This window comes from Paroedura picta, chromosome 3, assembly GCF_049243985.1.
Source record: "Paroedura picta isolate Pp20150507F chromosome 3, Ppicta_v3.0, whole genome shotgun sequence".
Lineage (NCBI taxonomy): Eukaryota > Metazoa > Chordata > Lepidosauria > Squamata > Gekkonidae > Paroedura > Paroedura picta.
In genome coordinates this window covers 100,650,149-100,666,615 of record NC_135371.1, presented here as the reverse complement: position 1 = coordinate 100,666,615, position 16,467 = coordinate 100,650,149, and the positions used below count along the sequence as shown (strand labels likewise).

General features: G+C 45.4%; 1 protein-coding gene across 1 annotated transcript in view; it reads left to right on the top strand.

Annotated features, from left to right (window-relative positions):
- JAKMIP2 (janus kinase and microtubule interacting protein 2) overlaps positions 1–16,467 on the top strand; it is a 160,536-nt gene that overhangs the window by 117,518 nt on the left and 26,551 nt on the right. The window contains exons 10-13 of the mRNA XM_077327005.1: positions 146–274; positions 9,606–9,689; positions 14,491–14,553; positions 15,729–15,827. Coding sequence (XP_077183120.1) covers positions 146–274; positions 9,606–9,689; positions 14,491–14,553; positions 15,729–15,827 — 375 coding nt within the window. The remainder of the gene's footprint in view (positions 1–145; positions 275–9,605; positions 9,690–14,490; positions 14,554–15,728; positions 15,828–16,467) is intronic.

The following is a 16,467-nucleotide window of genomic DNA, read 5'->3' as shown; positions in this document are numbered from 1 at the left end:
AACTGTTTCTGAATTCCTGAACACTACATAGAAATATTTGTGGCTTTTGAGTAAGGATGCCCAAAGCCGCCCAAAGGCATTCCAATTTTTTTTGCAAAGTTTTTGCATCTGATATTCATCCAAGACTTTCTTCTTTCCCCTGCAGAGCTTAGCAGCTGAAGAATCAGAGCTGCGATTTCGGCAATTAACAAAGGAGTACCAGGCCCTGCAGAGAGCATATGCATTACTGCAGGAACAGACCGGGGGGATCATAGATGCTGAACGAGAAGCCAAGGTCAGCATTTGGCAAGGGCAACACACAAATATCCCCACTTTAATAATAATGGGAGCAAATGAGATGGACATTGGAGGAAACCCAGATTGGTGTAGCAAAATTAGACTGTTGTTACTTACAGGTAATCATCAGTGAACATTGCTCTCTTCAAAGTTGCATAGGCAAAAAGATTCTTACTTCAATCCTAAATTACACTCCATTAATTTCAGTGGACAGAAGTGTTTAAGGTTGTTTAGGATTATCCTCACAGAGAAAAGATAGTAGAGGGAGGGAGGAGATGAGAGGGGAAAGGTGGAAAAAAGGAAGGAAACAGGGATCAGTGTGAGCCAGTGAATGTTTCACAAATGTAGAATATGTACATTTCTAGGGAAATGCTGTCAAACACCAAACCATTTCAGGCACATATATGCAGTATAGTTAATTATACAGTCTGGATTTGTGTAATTTCAAAAAGCGTACACGTGCACTTTTCTGACTTCCATGGGACCACCGCTCCATGAACATTGCTCCAACAGTTCTGACCATACAACAGTGACCCAGGGTACTTGTGCAGAAAGATTAGCAAGACCTGCATGACAGCTGTTGACAGCTCAAGCCCACAGAATGCTGGCACATCATTCCTACTGAGATGGATGATATTTGGGCAACCAAACTTGCTGATGAGTGCAGTGACCATGTCCAAGAGGGCCGACCACCTCATGCCCCACATGCCATGCCAGTGAATTATGACTTCTCCATCAAGCCCCAGACTGGGAGTTCTGTGCACCCATAAGCCTTATGCACATCAGAACAGCAATGCCCAATGGCCTTGATCTGATTGCAGACCAATCCATCAGCCAAACCTGAAAGAATGATTGCTGTAACAGCCTGAAGGCAAACCCAGCTTCTGTAAACAGAGGTGCAAAACCATGGTGAACTGAAATCGGGAAAGACAGGACCAACCCTTGTGAATGAATATGGGGACTCCCACCTCAGAGCAAACTTCCAAAAAGGTCTTTAAACTGTGTATGGGACAGGGAATCAAGCCCCATGAAGATGGCAAAATAACATTGAACCGAGCTGGTCAGTTTTTGTCCAAGACAGGCAGACATGTACCTCTGCATCATAAAGCAAAATGTCGGCCACAGAAAATCATAGAGACATAGAATCATAGAGTTGGAAGGGGCTATACAGGCCATCTAGTTCAACCCCCTGCTCAACACAGGATCAGCCCAAAGCATCCTAAAGCATCCAAGAAAAGTGTGTATCTAACCTTTGTTTGAAGACTGCCAGTGAGCGGGAGCTCACCACTTCCTTAGGCAGCATATTCCACTGCTGAACTACTCTGACTGTGAATTTTTTTTCCTGATATCTAGCCTATATCATTGTACTTGTAGTTCAAACCCATTACTGTGTGTCCTTTCCTCTGCAGCCAACGGAAACAGCATCTTGCCCTCCTCCAAGTGACAACCTTTCAAATACTTTAAGAGGCCTATCAACCTCCTTTTCTCCAGGCTGAACATTCCCAAGTCCCTCAACCTATCTTTATAGGGTTTGGTCCCTTGGCCCCAGATCATCCTCGTTGCTCTCCTCTGTACCCTTTCAATTTTATCTACGTCCTTCTTGAAGTGAGGCCTCCAGAACTGCACACAGTACTCCAGATGTGGTCTGACCAGTGCCGTATACAATGAGACTATGACATCTTGTGATTTTGATGTGATGCCCCTGTTGATACAGCCCAAAATGGCATTTGCCTTTTTTACCACTGCATCACACTGCCTGCTCATGTTTAGCTTACAATCCACAAGTACCCCAAGGTCTCGTTCACACATAGTGTTACCTAGAAGCGTATCCCCCATTCAGTAGGCATGCTTTTCATTTTTCTGACCCAGATGCAGAACTTTACACTTATGTTTACTAAATTGCATCTTGTTCTGATTTGCCCATTTTTACATTCTGTTCAGGTCTCATTGAACTCTGTCTATATCTTCTGGAGTATTTGCCAATCCTCCCAATTTGGTGTAATCTGCAAACTTGATGAGTAGTCCCTCCACCCCCTCATCTAGATCATTAATAAATATGCTAAAAAGTACCGGACTGAGCACCGAGCCCTGGAGTACCCCGCTACTCACCTCTCTCCAGTCTGATGAAACACCATTGACAATGACTCTTTGAGTGCAGTTCTCTAACCAATTCCCTATCCACTTAACTATCTGAAAATCCAGATTGCACTCCTTCAATTTATCCATCAGAACGGGGAACCTTATCAAAAGCTTTACTAAAATCCAAGTAAACAACGTCAATCAAATTTCCATGATCCAGCAAACCTGTTACTTGGTCAAAAAAGGAAACCAGGTTGGTCTGACAGGACCTGTTGAATACAAATCCATGCTGACTTCCTTGGATCACCAAATTGTCCTCCAGATGTTTGCAGATCGCTCCCTTTAATATCTGCTATATTATCTTCCTCACAACAGAGGTCAGACTCATTGGTCTGTAGTTTCCCGGGTCATCCTTCCTCCCTTTTTTGAAGATCGGAATAAAGTTTGCTCTCTTCCAGTCCTCCGGGACATCTCCAGTCCTTAAAGAGGTCCCAAAGATGATGGGCAAGGGTTCTGCAAGTTCTCCGGAAAGTTCTTTGAGCACTCTCGGGTGCATTTCACCCGGCCCAGGGGATTTGAACTCATCCAGTGCAGCTAAATGCCTCTCGACAACCTCTCTGTCCATGTCAACCTGCCACCCAGACACTATCCCTTGGCTATTGCTCTCTCTAGATGTGCCTAAACACTTTGACCTGTGGGAAAAAACAGATGTAAAATAGGTGCTGAACCTTTCTGCTTTCTCTGCATCCTCCGTTAGAGTTTGTCCATCTGCACCCAACAGTGGGCCTATTGCCTCCTTTACTTTACGTTTGCTCCTCACATAACTGAATAATCTTTTCTTGTTACAATGGGCTTCCCTGGCCAATTTTAGCTCATTCTCAACTTTGGCCTTTCTGAATATTGATCTACAGTGCCTAGTAACCTGTAGGTACTCTTCTTTAGAGCTCTCTCCTTCCCTCCATTTCCTGAACATTTCCCTTTTCTTTCTTATTTCCTCTTGAAGTTCTCGGTTCATCCAAATAGGCTTCTTAGAGCTCCTGCAGTGTTTTCGTCTTTCTGGGATAGTCATGGATTGAGCATGCAATAGCTCTTGTTTGAGTGGCGCCCACTCCAACATCCGTTTCTGGCTACAAGCTTCCTTGCCTCCCCATCTCAAAAGGAATTCTATGAGGACATGGCCACTTCCCCCTAGGGTCCCCACCTCCTTCACCTCATCCACCAACTCTTGCCTGTTGGTCAGTATTAAGTCCAGTATGGCTGAACCTCTTGTGGGTTCATCTACCATTTGATAAATGAAGTTGTCAGCCAGGCAGGTCAGAAAGTTGCATGACTGAGGACGCTTTGCAGAGTTTGTTTCCCAGCACACATCTGGGAAATTGAAGTTGCCCATGATTACAAGGTCCTGCTGCTTGGATATTTTCCCAAGCTTCTCACAAAGTGCAGCATCCACATCCTCTCATTGGTCAGGCGGTCGGTAGCAAACACCAACCACCACACTGTTTGTTTTCCCCTCGCTTATTTCACTCAGATGCTTTCCACTGTAGATATGCTCTCCTTCACTAGAATTTCCTGACAGGTAAGCCCTTTCCTCACATACAGTGCCACTCTTCCACCTCTTCGATCTATTATGTTTTTTCTGAACAGTTCATATCCATCCACTATTACATTCCAGACTCATAAACGGGATCCAGCATCACTCTTAGATGCTGCCAGGAACTCACTACAGCAAAAGGCTCCAAAGGATGCCAGAGTGAAAGCCGTCCTGAAAAGTGACATCAAAACTGGAGCTGCACACAGACTATAGCACCACCAGCAAGCTGCCCTACAATCCCAGGGAAATAAGTTGCCTCACATCCCAATGGCAGGGGGCCAGGTGCTGCCATCCTTCCAGTGTCTTCCTAATGAGGAATGATGATCCAGGATCTCACCTGTTCTTCAACTTACAATAGAAGGCGATGCCTGCTAAATGCACTCTCATTGTGCTAGGCACAAAGCCATCAACTCAACACTGTGACCTCACCCTGGAGAGCAACCCTAGTCCTGAGTGCAATTCAGATACTTAGTGACCATAGCCTCATATGCCCTTCTGGTCACTGGTGCCAGAGAACCAGTCAGCCCCTCAATGATGTGTTCCTCCCAAGATTCCACAGGTCTTCTGGAAACTCTTCTGGGCATAAGTTTGCCTCTAGTGTGATCACCCTCAAATCCTGGAAATGGGATAACTCATCTTCTATGTAGTTGTCCACCCCTGGAATATACTTGGCAGTGAAAGTGATGTTATACTCCAAACAAATGAGCACCAGATTATGAACCAGACACATCACCCATTTGGAGTATGAAGCCTGTTGACTACCCACACCACAGACTGATTATCACACCAGAAAACCACCTGTATATTTTGGAACAGACCCCTCCACAGGAAAACTGCTGTTACAATCGGAAATAACTCCCAAAAGGTCAGATCCCATAACAATCCTGAAGTTCCCCAATCAGGAGGCCAGCACTGTGAACACCATGTTATTGTTTTTTTAAAAACCCAAAACCAAGGCTCCCGGAAGCATTAGAGTGCACCTGAAAAGTTTCTCTGAGCTACAAAGGGGACTGCCAAATAGCAACCCCATTAAAGTTCTACAAGTAATCCCACCAAACCACAAGAAGTTCCTTTAAAGCCTTAGAAATCTGAATGTGATGGTGAGGGGAGGCAACCTTGGACATGGACCTAGGCAGCCGAGTGCAGAAAGCCCATCCCGGCAACATGGCCTTACAGGCAAAATTGAGATGCCCCATCAATGCCTGCATCTCCCTAAGCCTGCACTTTTTCCTGCCCATCAAATCCTCCAGCCGAAGAAGCAATCCCCGTACCTTATCCCTCAGCAGCTGAGAACAACCTGCAACTGAATATATAGAAATGCCCAAGTAAGTGAGACAAGATGAAGATCCTTCAGTCTTTTTATGTGCTAACGACACCCCTATCTCCTCTGCCAAAGACAACCTGTCCGCACATTCTCTAGAACAGGGGTAGTCAACCTGCCAGCGTTTGCTGACGTGGGCTCATGGTAATTGTAGTCCATGAACATCGGGAGGACCACAGGTTGACTACCCCTGCTCTAGAACCTGCAGGACTAATGAATAAAAATCATCCAACAAGGAGTGATATAAGAACAGCCTGCCCTGCCCTTAACCACCCATTCCAAAAAGGAGCTGAAAGCCTCAAATGCCATGCAAGCTATTTAACAGCAACATGGGCATTGCCCTGTCCACATACCATGTCCCATAAATTTAAAACTCAGCACAAAGAAATCTTCTGGATGCACCAGGAGCAGGCAAAAAGAAGACCTGATATTGCATTTTGACATCAGCACCCCCTTTCCAAATGCCCAAACCAAAGACGCTGCTTTGTCCAAAGATGCATATCTTATTGACCAAAGCTCTGGTGCAATGCTATTATTAACTGAAGATCCCCTGGGATAGGACAAGTGGTGAATTAACTGATATTCCCCAGGTGACTTTTTAGGTACCACTCCCAAAGGGGAAAACCATAAGTTGGAAAGAGGAGGGGCAGAGAAGGGGCCCATGCCCTCCCCCACTTCCTTCATTAATGTGGCCTCCACTATGCCAGGCAAAGGGGATCTGAAAGCCCATAGAAAACCCCAGCCTGATATACTCCGCCATTACCCTATCCAGGTAAACAGCAAGCAATGGTAGAACAGTCGCTAAGCACACTGGGGTAGGGGTGAGGGTGAACAGAAGTGCAACATTGGCCAGAGGAAGCTTTTCATTCCCCATTTCCACCAGGAAATCCGGCCCCACTTTCTTTCTAGGAGGTGGAGTGGCCCTTTCAAAAAGGAGCCCAGTTGTGCCCTGCTTTCGAATGAGGGCCACCATACAGTTCACAAACATGATCATATCAGCACATCTTCCTGGGGCAGCCCCCCTGATTAAAATCCCAATAAACTCCCAGAGCTTCCCTCTTAAAATGTGGGCAGGACCTTCATAACTCCCAGAAGCCATGTGACGTGAGCCCACCTCTCAATGAGTAAGCATATTGTTCGAAGCACACTTCTGAAAAGAGCTATCATAGCCCAGAGCTGCAGCATCCCCAGCAGTTACCTTGCCCTCTGAAACATGTGCCTGATGGTGGGCCAAGTGCCAGGCCATCTCCGGGTAAACCGCTGAGACCAGACATAAATACTCAGTATATCTACTCAGCCATGAAATGAACACAAAATCCCCTTTATAAGATGGCTTATCCTTCTTGACCCACATCCTAGTGCAAGCTTCCTCATCATCTGATTTAATGCATTTAAGCATGTCAACATAGCATTGAGAGCCTTCCCCCTAAGCTTGCTCGGTAAATGAACCTAGGCGTTCAACATATTTATAAATTATTTGGATGAGGGATTAGAGGGGGTACATATTAAATTTGCAGACGATACTAAACTGGGAGGGGTAGCAAACACAACAGAAGACAGAATCAGAATACAGAATGATCTTGACAGGCTCGAGAAGTGGTCTAGTGGTTAGGAGTGCGGACTTCTAATCTGGCAAGCCAGGTTCGATTCTGCGCTCCCCCACAAGCAACCAGCTGGGTGACCTTGGGCTCGCCATGGCACTGATAAAACTGTTCTGACAGAGCAGTAATATCAGGGCTCTCTCAGCCTCACCCACCCCACAGGGTGTCTGTTGTAGGGAGAGGAATGGGAAGGTCTGTAAGCCGCTTTGAGACTCCTTCGGGTAGGGAAAAAGCGGCATATAAGAACCAACTCTTCTTCTTCTTCTTCTTCTTCCTCTTCCTCTTCCTCGTCCTCTTCTTCTTCTTCTTCTTCTTCTAAACTGAATAAAATGAAATTCAATAGGGACAAATGTAAAGTTCTGTATTTAGGTAGGAAAAACCATATACACCAATATAGGATGAGGGAGACTTGTCTCGGCAGTAGTATGTGCCAAAAGGATCTAGGAGTCGTAGTAGACCATACATTGAACATGATTCAGCAGTGTGACTCAATGGCTAAAAAGGCAAATGGGATTTTGGGTTGTATCAAAGGGAATATCATGTCCAGATCACAGGAGCTGATAGTACCACTTTATTCTGCTCTGGTTCGGCCTCTCTTGGAGTACTGTGTTCAGTTTTGGGCACCACAGTTGAAGAGGGATGTAGACAAACTGGAGTGTGTCCAGAGGGGGGCAGCAAAGATGTTGAGGGGTTTGGAGACCAAGATATATGAAGAAAGGTTGGGGGAGCTTGGTCTGTTTAGCTTGGAGAGGAGATAACTGAGGGGATCTGATAACTACAAGTATTTAAAAGGCTGCCATGTAGAGGATGGAACAGAGTTGTTCTCTCTTGCCCCAGAGGGATGGACCAGAAATTAATTCAAAAGAAATTCCATATAAACATCTAGAAGAAGTTCCTCACAGAGTGGTTTCTCAGTGGAACAGGCTACACTGGGAGGTGGTGGGTTCTCCATCTTTGGAAATTTTAAAATAAAGGCTGGGTAGCCATTTGACAGAGAGGCTGATTCTGTGAAGGTAAAAGGAGCTGGCAGGTTACAGTGGATGAGCAATAGAATTGTAAGAGTCCTGTAAAGTGCAGGACTAGATGACCCAAGAGGTCATCTAGTCCATCGAACTTTATTATTCTATGATTCTATGATCCACGTCTGCAAACCCCACAGGTAGCTGTGAAGGGCACCCAGTGTCTTCCCCTTTTGCAAAATAGTCCAACACAAATGCCCATTTTTTGCCAGCCAGTTAGGGACCCCTGGCACAAGATATCCCTTCATCCAATAGGTCCCATTCCATAAGCTGGAATCCACCTCATCCTCCAATGAGGATGAGACAGGATCTGTCCTTGCTGGTCCTCTTCTTCTCCTGCATCTTAGCTGGCAACTCACTGCTTCTCCCACCTTCCTGAACAAAGACATCCCTGCCAGGTGCAATCGTATTCCCCGAAGGAACCTGTGAATCCAGATCCTGCTTGGCCAAGATCAGAACCATCCGCCTGCTCTCCCAACACCCCGGCTGCCATGCAATCACCAACTAGTCTTCCCCCTACAGACGATGTTCCAGGAGATCTGTACCCAGCCACCTCCCTTTGACCAGGCACCCTCTGAGACATCTGGGCATAGTTACCCTCCTGCCGCCACCTGAATGGGGACAGGGCCTCCCACCCCAATCAAACCCCCCAGTGGGGCAAATGGACCCAGAGCCCACCGAGGCCCAACCCCCCCTGGAGTAAAAAATGAGCCTTGCTGACTCACAGAGGCCCTTCCCTCCCCATCACCTGAAGTATACCCTTCCAACCATTGATAACTCCCCATGAGAGAAACCCCATGATGCCCAAAAGAAGGCCACCCGTATGGGTAACCACCATAACAAATGCAGGGATGGAGGTGGGGGCCAGTACCGAGACCTATATTAATGCAGACCATCACCAGCACTGGCGTCTGCACACTATTGACCATGCCTGGTTTCCCCTCCCACTGGATCCAGGAAAGGCCCAACCATCCCAGCCCCCCCCCCCATCCCCAGTACTCAAAACTGCCGCCCTCTCCACCGATGCTTGCCCTGCCATGGCAGTCAAGCCCTTGCTGCCCTCTCCAGAAATCCCACCAACAGGATTGCCAGAAATGGAAGGCAGCACTCCTTGCCACAGTCCAGCCTCACAGGAAGGAGCCCCTACACACGCCATATCCAGCACCCATGCATCAAGGCTGGCCTCTCACTCCTGCAACTGCCTCATTGCTCCTCTGGTCCCATGCAGGGCTACAGCAGTACCAGCCAGGGCCGAGCTTGAGCAGGCTCCTAAGCCATTTGTCCCCGCAGTTGCCGAGCCACCAGACTTCCTCCCCTTCTTGCTGCCCTTCCTCATAGGAGCCATCCCAGTACCAAGGAAAACACAAACAATGCCATACCCAAAGGAAGACAAAACAAACGAAGCAAACCCACTGCAGAAAGAAACCAACTAAACTGTATATATTTTATTTATTTTATCTTTATTTCATTTTATAACTATAGTCTTTATCCAAAATTACTATTTTATGTGTTTTTTAATCAAATGAAGGCTCAGCAATATAAAAAGGAACTTCAAACCAATAGTCCTCTGCTGAAAAGATGCAGATAAAATTAGGCATCTTTCAATGAACTCACTTTAAGTTTCCCACGCCTAGCTTTCACCAGTATCCTGAAATCCATCTTACTTGATGTGTACTGCGACATTTTTTAAAATTATGGTCTGGCAATTTCTTTAACAGGCACAGGAGCAGCTCCAAGCTGAGGTCCAGAGGTATAAAGCTAAAATAGAAGATTTGGAAAAAACACTGGCCCAGAAAGGACAGGTAGATGCATTACATGGGATTTTTCATAATCTGCTTTGCTGTGTGTGTGTATATAGCTGTTAATTATATGGTTTTCTATATAATACAATGTGTAAAGATATGCTTCATAATGGGCAAACCAGCTCTTCAGAGAAAGCCTATGAGGGAAGCATAGAAAAAATGACTGTGTGGCATACTCTGATTTCTTTCCTATCTATGAAATGCAGCCACCTAGAATTTGAAGCAGAACAATTGATTAATTTGGTTCTAGTTGCCGTTACACTGAATAGGGGTTGAACCAGAACAGGCAATGTCTGTCTTTTCTGCCAATTCAATCAAGATCTTTTTCTTACCAATTCTACATAACATATCTGCCAAAAAAATCAGGGTCCAGTAGAACCTTTAAGACCAACAAAGATTTATTCAGGACGTGAGCTTTCGAGTGCAAGCACCCTTCGTCAGACTATGATCTTCTTACATAACAGGGAATATATAGCAAAAATCAATTCTGTTACATCAGTAGACTGTGTCACGGCCAAATACAACCAATGATAATATCATTGATAATATCAGTGTCATGTAAGAAGATCATAGTCTGACGAAGAGTGCTTGCACTCGAAAGCTCACGCCCTGAATAAATCTTTGTTGGTCTTACAGGTGCTACTGGACTCTGATTTTATTGTGCTACTTCAGACCAACACGGCTACCCATTTGAATATATCTGCCAAAAGTGCTCTTCGCAAATTACAGTGAATGCATGTAGGATCCATGGACTTTCTACACCTAATCTTGGGAGGTAATTCTCATGTTGCATTCAACACATATACAGTTAAATGTGAGATACATCCCCCAAACTTCAGGACTAGTCAGAGTTCAGAGAAAAGCCATGTATTGCCAGATTCTAGGGCAGAGTCTGCACTTACTTTGTTTATTCCATTGTCAATCCTGTTGAATTCAGATCGCTTTGAACTCGAGTCTTCTTCTCCCCGCCCTCCCCATTGAAACAGGAAAGTCTTCTGCACGTGGTTAGAGAGGCTCAGAAGAGGGGGGGAGGCAAATGGAGACTCTTTCTTTGTTTTCTTGAAGGGGGGAGAGGATCCAAGAAGTCAGAGGAGGGAGGAAAAAATCCTTTCTTTTCTTGAAGGGGGGGGGGGTGTAAGAGGATCAAAGAAGGCAGAAAAAAAAATCCAAGACCAACAGAAGTTGAGAGAAATTAGGGGCTTCTCCTTTAAGGCAGGCTTATCACATGACAACCTGTGGCCAATCATGGGTTCCCTACCATGGAGGAGAGCCCAGATTCAAAACAATGCGATTTTAAAATATACTGAGCATTAAAAAGGGTCACTCCAGATCGATCCTTCTTGCTGCAGAAGGAAAATTTAAATCACCCCAAATCCAAAGGGAAATCGCATTCTGTGTAGAGGGCAGGGACTGAATCGACCAGGGGTTGGAATAAAAGTTCCGTGCAGTTTACACCTAGGATGGCAGTACTGGTTAAAGCTCATTTGTGCCTTAAGCACTAGTGAAGCAAAGAAGAACCCTTTGGGCTGTCTTTCAACTTGCAGCTGACAGAGTCAGAGAATGCTGGGAGCTGCTGGCTAAATGCTTCTTTGGCAGCGTTCTGCCTTGGCCCGAGCATTAGATGAAGAGTTAGAAGAAGCCTTCTGCATGTGCTGTGTGACCCTGACTGGGATCAGCTACTGCTTTGTTGTCCTCAATAACTGCTGTAAAGATGGGATGACTCCTATAGTAGCAGTCAGAGTGTTGTTGGAACAGGATCTGGAGACCCATCTAGAAATCCCCTGCCATTTGTAGGGTGACCTTGGGCCAGCCATACCCTCACTAACCTACTACACAGAGTTGTTGTGAGTATAAAATGGAGATGAGAATGATACTTTCAGTCTCCACTGGGAAGAAAGATATGGTATAAATTGAAGTAAATAAATCAATAACAATATCTATTTGTCTATCAGTCTGCATGTCTATCTATCATTTATCTGTTTAATACCTATACCACCCTCCCAGCAGATCGTCTCTGGGCCGTGTACAAGATCTCATTCACATAAAAATTCACATAAAATTACATTTTCATTCCATCCCTCCCTGTAATAAGCATGTATGGTACTTCCTTGCTTCATTTCATCCTCTCAACGATCATGTGAAGTAGATGAGGCTGACAGTGAATGATTGACCTGAATGTCACTGAAACTTTTTCTGCATGATGACTAAGGCCCAGCCCAGCGCATATCTGGTTGCGGGCCTAATCCCCGCTTCCAGATGACATCACGGCTGGCCCAACTCAGACCCTCGGTAGCCCCATGCCAAAGGAACTTGGATTCATCCATGATCCTTTCCTTGCCGCAGGCACCACTGGGGCCTTTGTTGGGCCAGTCCCAGGGATGGCAGGGAAGAGTTGGGCCATCCAGGCCCAGTTCCTCCCCTGACTACGGTGTCCTGGATAGGACAAAAAAATCCCTAGTTGGCTCTGTGGCACTGCACAGTGCTGTGGTGCCAACTGGGGTATTTTTTATTTTCAAGAAGGTGGGATTGCATTGTAATGTATTGTAATGCAATCCCACCTCTGAAAAAAAAAATCCCTGGACCACCGTAAAGCATAAAGCGTAAAGCAGGTGGTCCCTGCTCCCAAGGAAGCCCGCTTGACCTCAACCAGGGCCGGAGCTTTCTCCATTCTGGCCCCCACCTGGTGGAACGAGCTCCCAGAGGAGATCAGGGCCCTGACAGAACCTAAACAGTTCCACAGGGCCTGCAAAAGGGAGCTCCTCTGCCAGGCATTTGGTTGAGGTCGACCAAACCACCACTTCCAGTTGGCCCTCAAGCTCCCCCCCCCTACGACCAACATTAATCGTTTGACCACAGGGTCCGGTAAGAGTTGAGCTGAGGCTCTTACAATTTCTTTTTTATGTATCATTGTTATTATCATGTTAAATTATTATTGTTATTACTGCTGTTATTGTTACCTGTTACCATGTGTTAAATGTATCCTCCCTGTTTTCTGCAAACCGCCCTGAGCCCTCGGGGAGGGTGGTATATAAATATAATAATAAATAAATAAATAACAGAAATTCTCTGCACTGGCTACCTCAGCTGGAAGCACTAATCTGGAGCAGGCCGGGTTCGGCAGGGAAAACACTCCCTCATCTGGACACAGGGAGAGGTGGAGCAAATTGCCCCATTGTGAACACCCAGTTGTAGCTAAATAGGTATCAGTGAGTTTACATCAACCCTCTGACCCTAGAGCCACATGGGATTCGGTTGAAAAGTCTTCTTTTCTTTCCATGAGAGATTCAGCATTATGTGAAATATTTTGGAAGTCCGGCAATCAAAAGATCAAAGACTCCTGCACTGTAAATACTGAGATCTTCAATGTGGGATGAGGAAGACATCAGTTTGGACTTATTACAAAATGACATCACATTTATCTGTACAATATAATTGACTGCACATACTTCTGACAATGTGTTCAATGTTCCAAGTCCTCCAGAATGAGGCTTCCTGCCAGGAGCCTTTGAAACATTCAGCATGTTGCCGAAGCATGAGGGGGGCCATTTAAAGGGAACGGCCTCCCTGCACACATTTCAACTTGTCATGACAGCCCTTTGGTTGGGAGGGAGTGTTTAAAGTCCCATGCATACTTTACAGCTGATCATGACAGCTGGGCAGCTGCCATAGTCAGCTGTAGGACTCATGGGAGCCCTGCTTCATTTAAACACTCCTTCTGCCTCAGTGTTTAAGGGGACCAGCCCCTGCATGTGCATTACAGGTCATCATGACAGCTGCCCAGTGTCATGATCAGCTGTAACACATGTGGGGGACCCACTCTGTTTAATCACTCACCCCACCTTGCCTTAGCAGGTTGGGAGGGAGTGTTTAAAGGGACTGGGCATGGCCTGCGCTCCTTTTCATTACTCCCCCCTACCTTTGCAGGCTGGGGGGGATTATTGACAGGGAGCACAGGCTGCCTAGAGCCTGTTGTATTTTTTGCACAATGGGCTTTCCTGCTAGTTATTACTAAATGACATAATTAATTCAAAGTATTTTTATTTAGCCCAACATAGTCAGTTTGCAGTTCTGCCAGGAGATGTCAGCACTACCTACCAATTTAAGTTTTCATGACTGATTTTAATGAAAGGAACAAGTCCAATGATGATTATGTCACATACACTATAAAGAAACATGTATTGCAGATGTCTCATTCACTGCTGGAGTGTAATTAGTGTGAAAACTGGCAGAGTGAGCTAGGAGACAGGAAGTCCCTACTGTAAAGCTTACCTATGTTGTGACCTTTTTAGGGTGCCCTTAGGCAAGAAGGTACTCCCTTTCAATCTCAACCCATCATCTCCAGATGATAATGCATCATACAGGTTTTGGTAAGAATTAAAATACAACAACATATACGAAATGCTTTGAACAATTGAAATACAAATACCAAGTATTACTATTTTTTGTTGGCAGAGTAATTAAAACAGCAACATTTCTCAATGCGAGTAAAGAATATACAAAGGTGAATTAGGAACTAAAAAACAATGTGAAAGAGGAGAGATAGAAAGGGGTTCCTAACTACACCTCTAGCTGAGTGAGAAAGAGGAGCTTGAAGTGTGGCACGTCTAAGAAGAAGGAGGGAATTGGCCTAAAATTAGCAATCTAGAGACAGACAAGAAATAACACTTCACAGGAGATGAGGTGCTGACCTCACTATCCTATCCAATTGTCTTCTTGCTGCCCCTGCAGGGTCTTCTTCTCTTCTTTGTACTCCAGACCTTGCCTTTTCAACACTTCTAAGCTGTTTGTTTTCATCAAACAGGACTCCCACTGGGTAGAAGATAAGCAGCTTTTCATTAAGAGGAATCAGGAGCTTTTGGATAAGGTATGTTGAATCATGAATGCTCATGTGGCATACCATAATGTGGGTTAAGGCGCCCCAAAATGGAACAGCTGAAGATTAGTCTATTCCAGATCCCAATATTTGTTTATGCAGAAAATGAAACAAACTGAGATGGTTCCAGAGGTGGCCTTGTGTGCAGGCAAGGGAGAGTCCATCCTTTTCACAGATTTCTCACAGCAACATTCCCAATCTTATATCCCATGCTATCTCTAATGCTGATTTTATTAACTTAGGCAGATTGCGAGTGGGTGGGCAGGAAGGGATGTGCTATTTTTTGTCTCTTGTGGACCTCCTTGCATATCCAGGGAATTGCTGATTGCCACTGTGGGATGGTTGGTGAATTTCCTCCAGACCAGGCTGAATTCTAGAGATTTTTGGTGGTGGGAGGGATCATTTGGGCATGAAATTTGGGTCACTGTGGGTTGGTATAAAAACTAACTCTTCTTCAAATAACAACACAAGGGGACTTTTCTTGCCTAGTGACAAAGAGACAGCATGAGGATGGTCAGGTAAGACTGCAAGTGCAGTTGGTCACATGTCTGCAGATTGGATACTTCAGAGCAGTTAAAGAACCTTCAGACTAGGCTTGTGTGGTTCGGCGCACTTTGGCTGCTTCGGCAGCCATTCAAGCCCAAGGCAGCCAGCGCCACAGCATGTGGGGGGAGGGGCAACACCGGTGGTGGCGCACGACCTGGCACCCACACACAGGTGCAGAGCACTGTGCCTGCCTGCATGCCTGCGCTGACTGGTGTGCCGCCCCTCCTGTCCCGCACCATGGCACTGGCCGCCTCGAGCTTGAATGGCCGCCAAAGTGGCCAAAACGTGCCAAAGCGCACAAGCCTACTTTCATCCATAAAAGCCTAAGAATCCCCCCACCAAAGTCCCAGATCAGCAGATATAAATGTAGTGCAATGTCCTGATCTGCTTTTGCTATTTTTAACCGCAGTTGTGCTCATTTACAGCACACACATTTCTGACCTCTACAAGGCTTTGTTATGTTTTCCATTATCACATGGACAATGAAGTCAAAACAACTGAATGCTTTTTTTCCCTAAACATACTTAGTGGGAAAAGGAGAGGGAAGGTCATGATGAACTTCTAACTGAATGTGCCTTGGAAACAATCCAACTAATTATAAATTTATATCTTCCTTTTAGATAGAAAAGTTGGAAGTCGACAACAGCCGGTTGCAACAAGAGCTGCAAGATGCCAGGGATCAGAATGAGCTGCTGGAATTCCGAAATCTAGAACTTGAAGTAAGAAGTTATAAACTCTTTATTGTACAGGAAAGAGATTGGGACTGATCTGCTTTGGTTATACCTTTAAGTATAATTGATGAATATTTACAAGTAAGCTTGGAGCACTGATTACATTTCTTTTCCATTTCAAGATTTATTGAAATGATTGTGTAGGTTCATTAGCTCGGCCTTCTTGCCTTATCCAGCCACAAACTGTGTACTCAAGTAAATCACACAAGTTTTTCCATCAGGGGATGTCCATTGAGTTGTCTTACGACATATTCATCAGAGCATTCTTTTTTAATGTGGGTCTGTTAAGTTACATGTCAGTGGATACGTTCTGTGAATGTGTTGACAAACATCTCAACAAAGGCAGACATCTGTGCTGGAGAGGTAGCTTAGTGTAATGGTTAAGAGCAGCAGACTCTAATCTGGAGGACCAGGTTTGATTCCCCACTACATGCAGCCAGCTGGCTGGCCTTGGGCTAGTCACAGTTCTCTCAACTCCACCTACTTCACAAGGTGTCTGTTGTGGGGAGAAGGAGATATGGCAATTGCATACAACTTTTAATTTCTTTAAAGCAGAGAAAATTGTGATATACAATCCTTCTCCTCTTCTTCTGGCCAGAAATACTGTGTCCTGGTTTTGTCCTGGAAC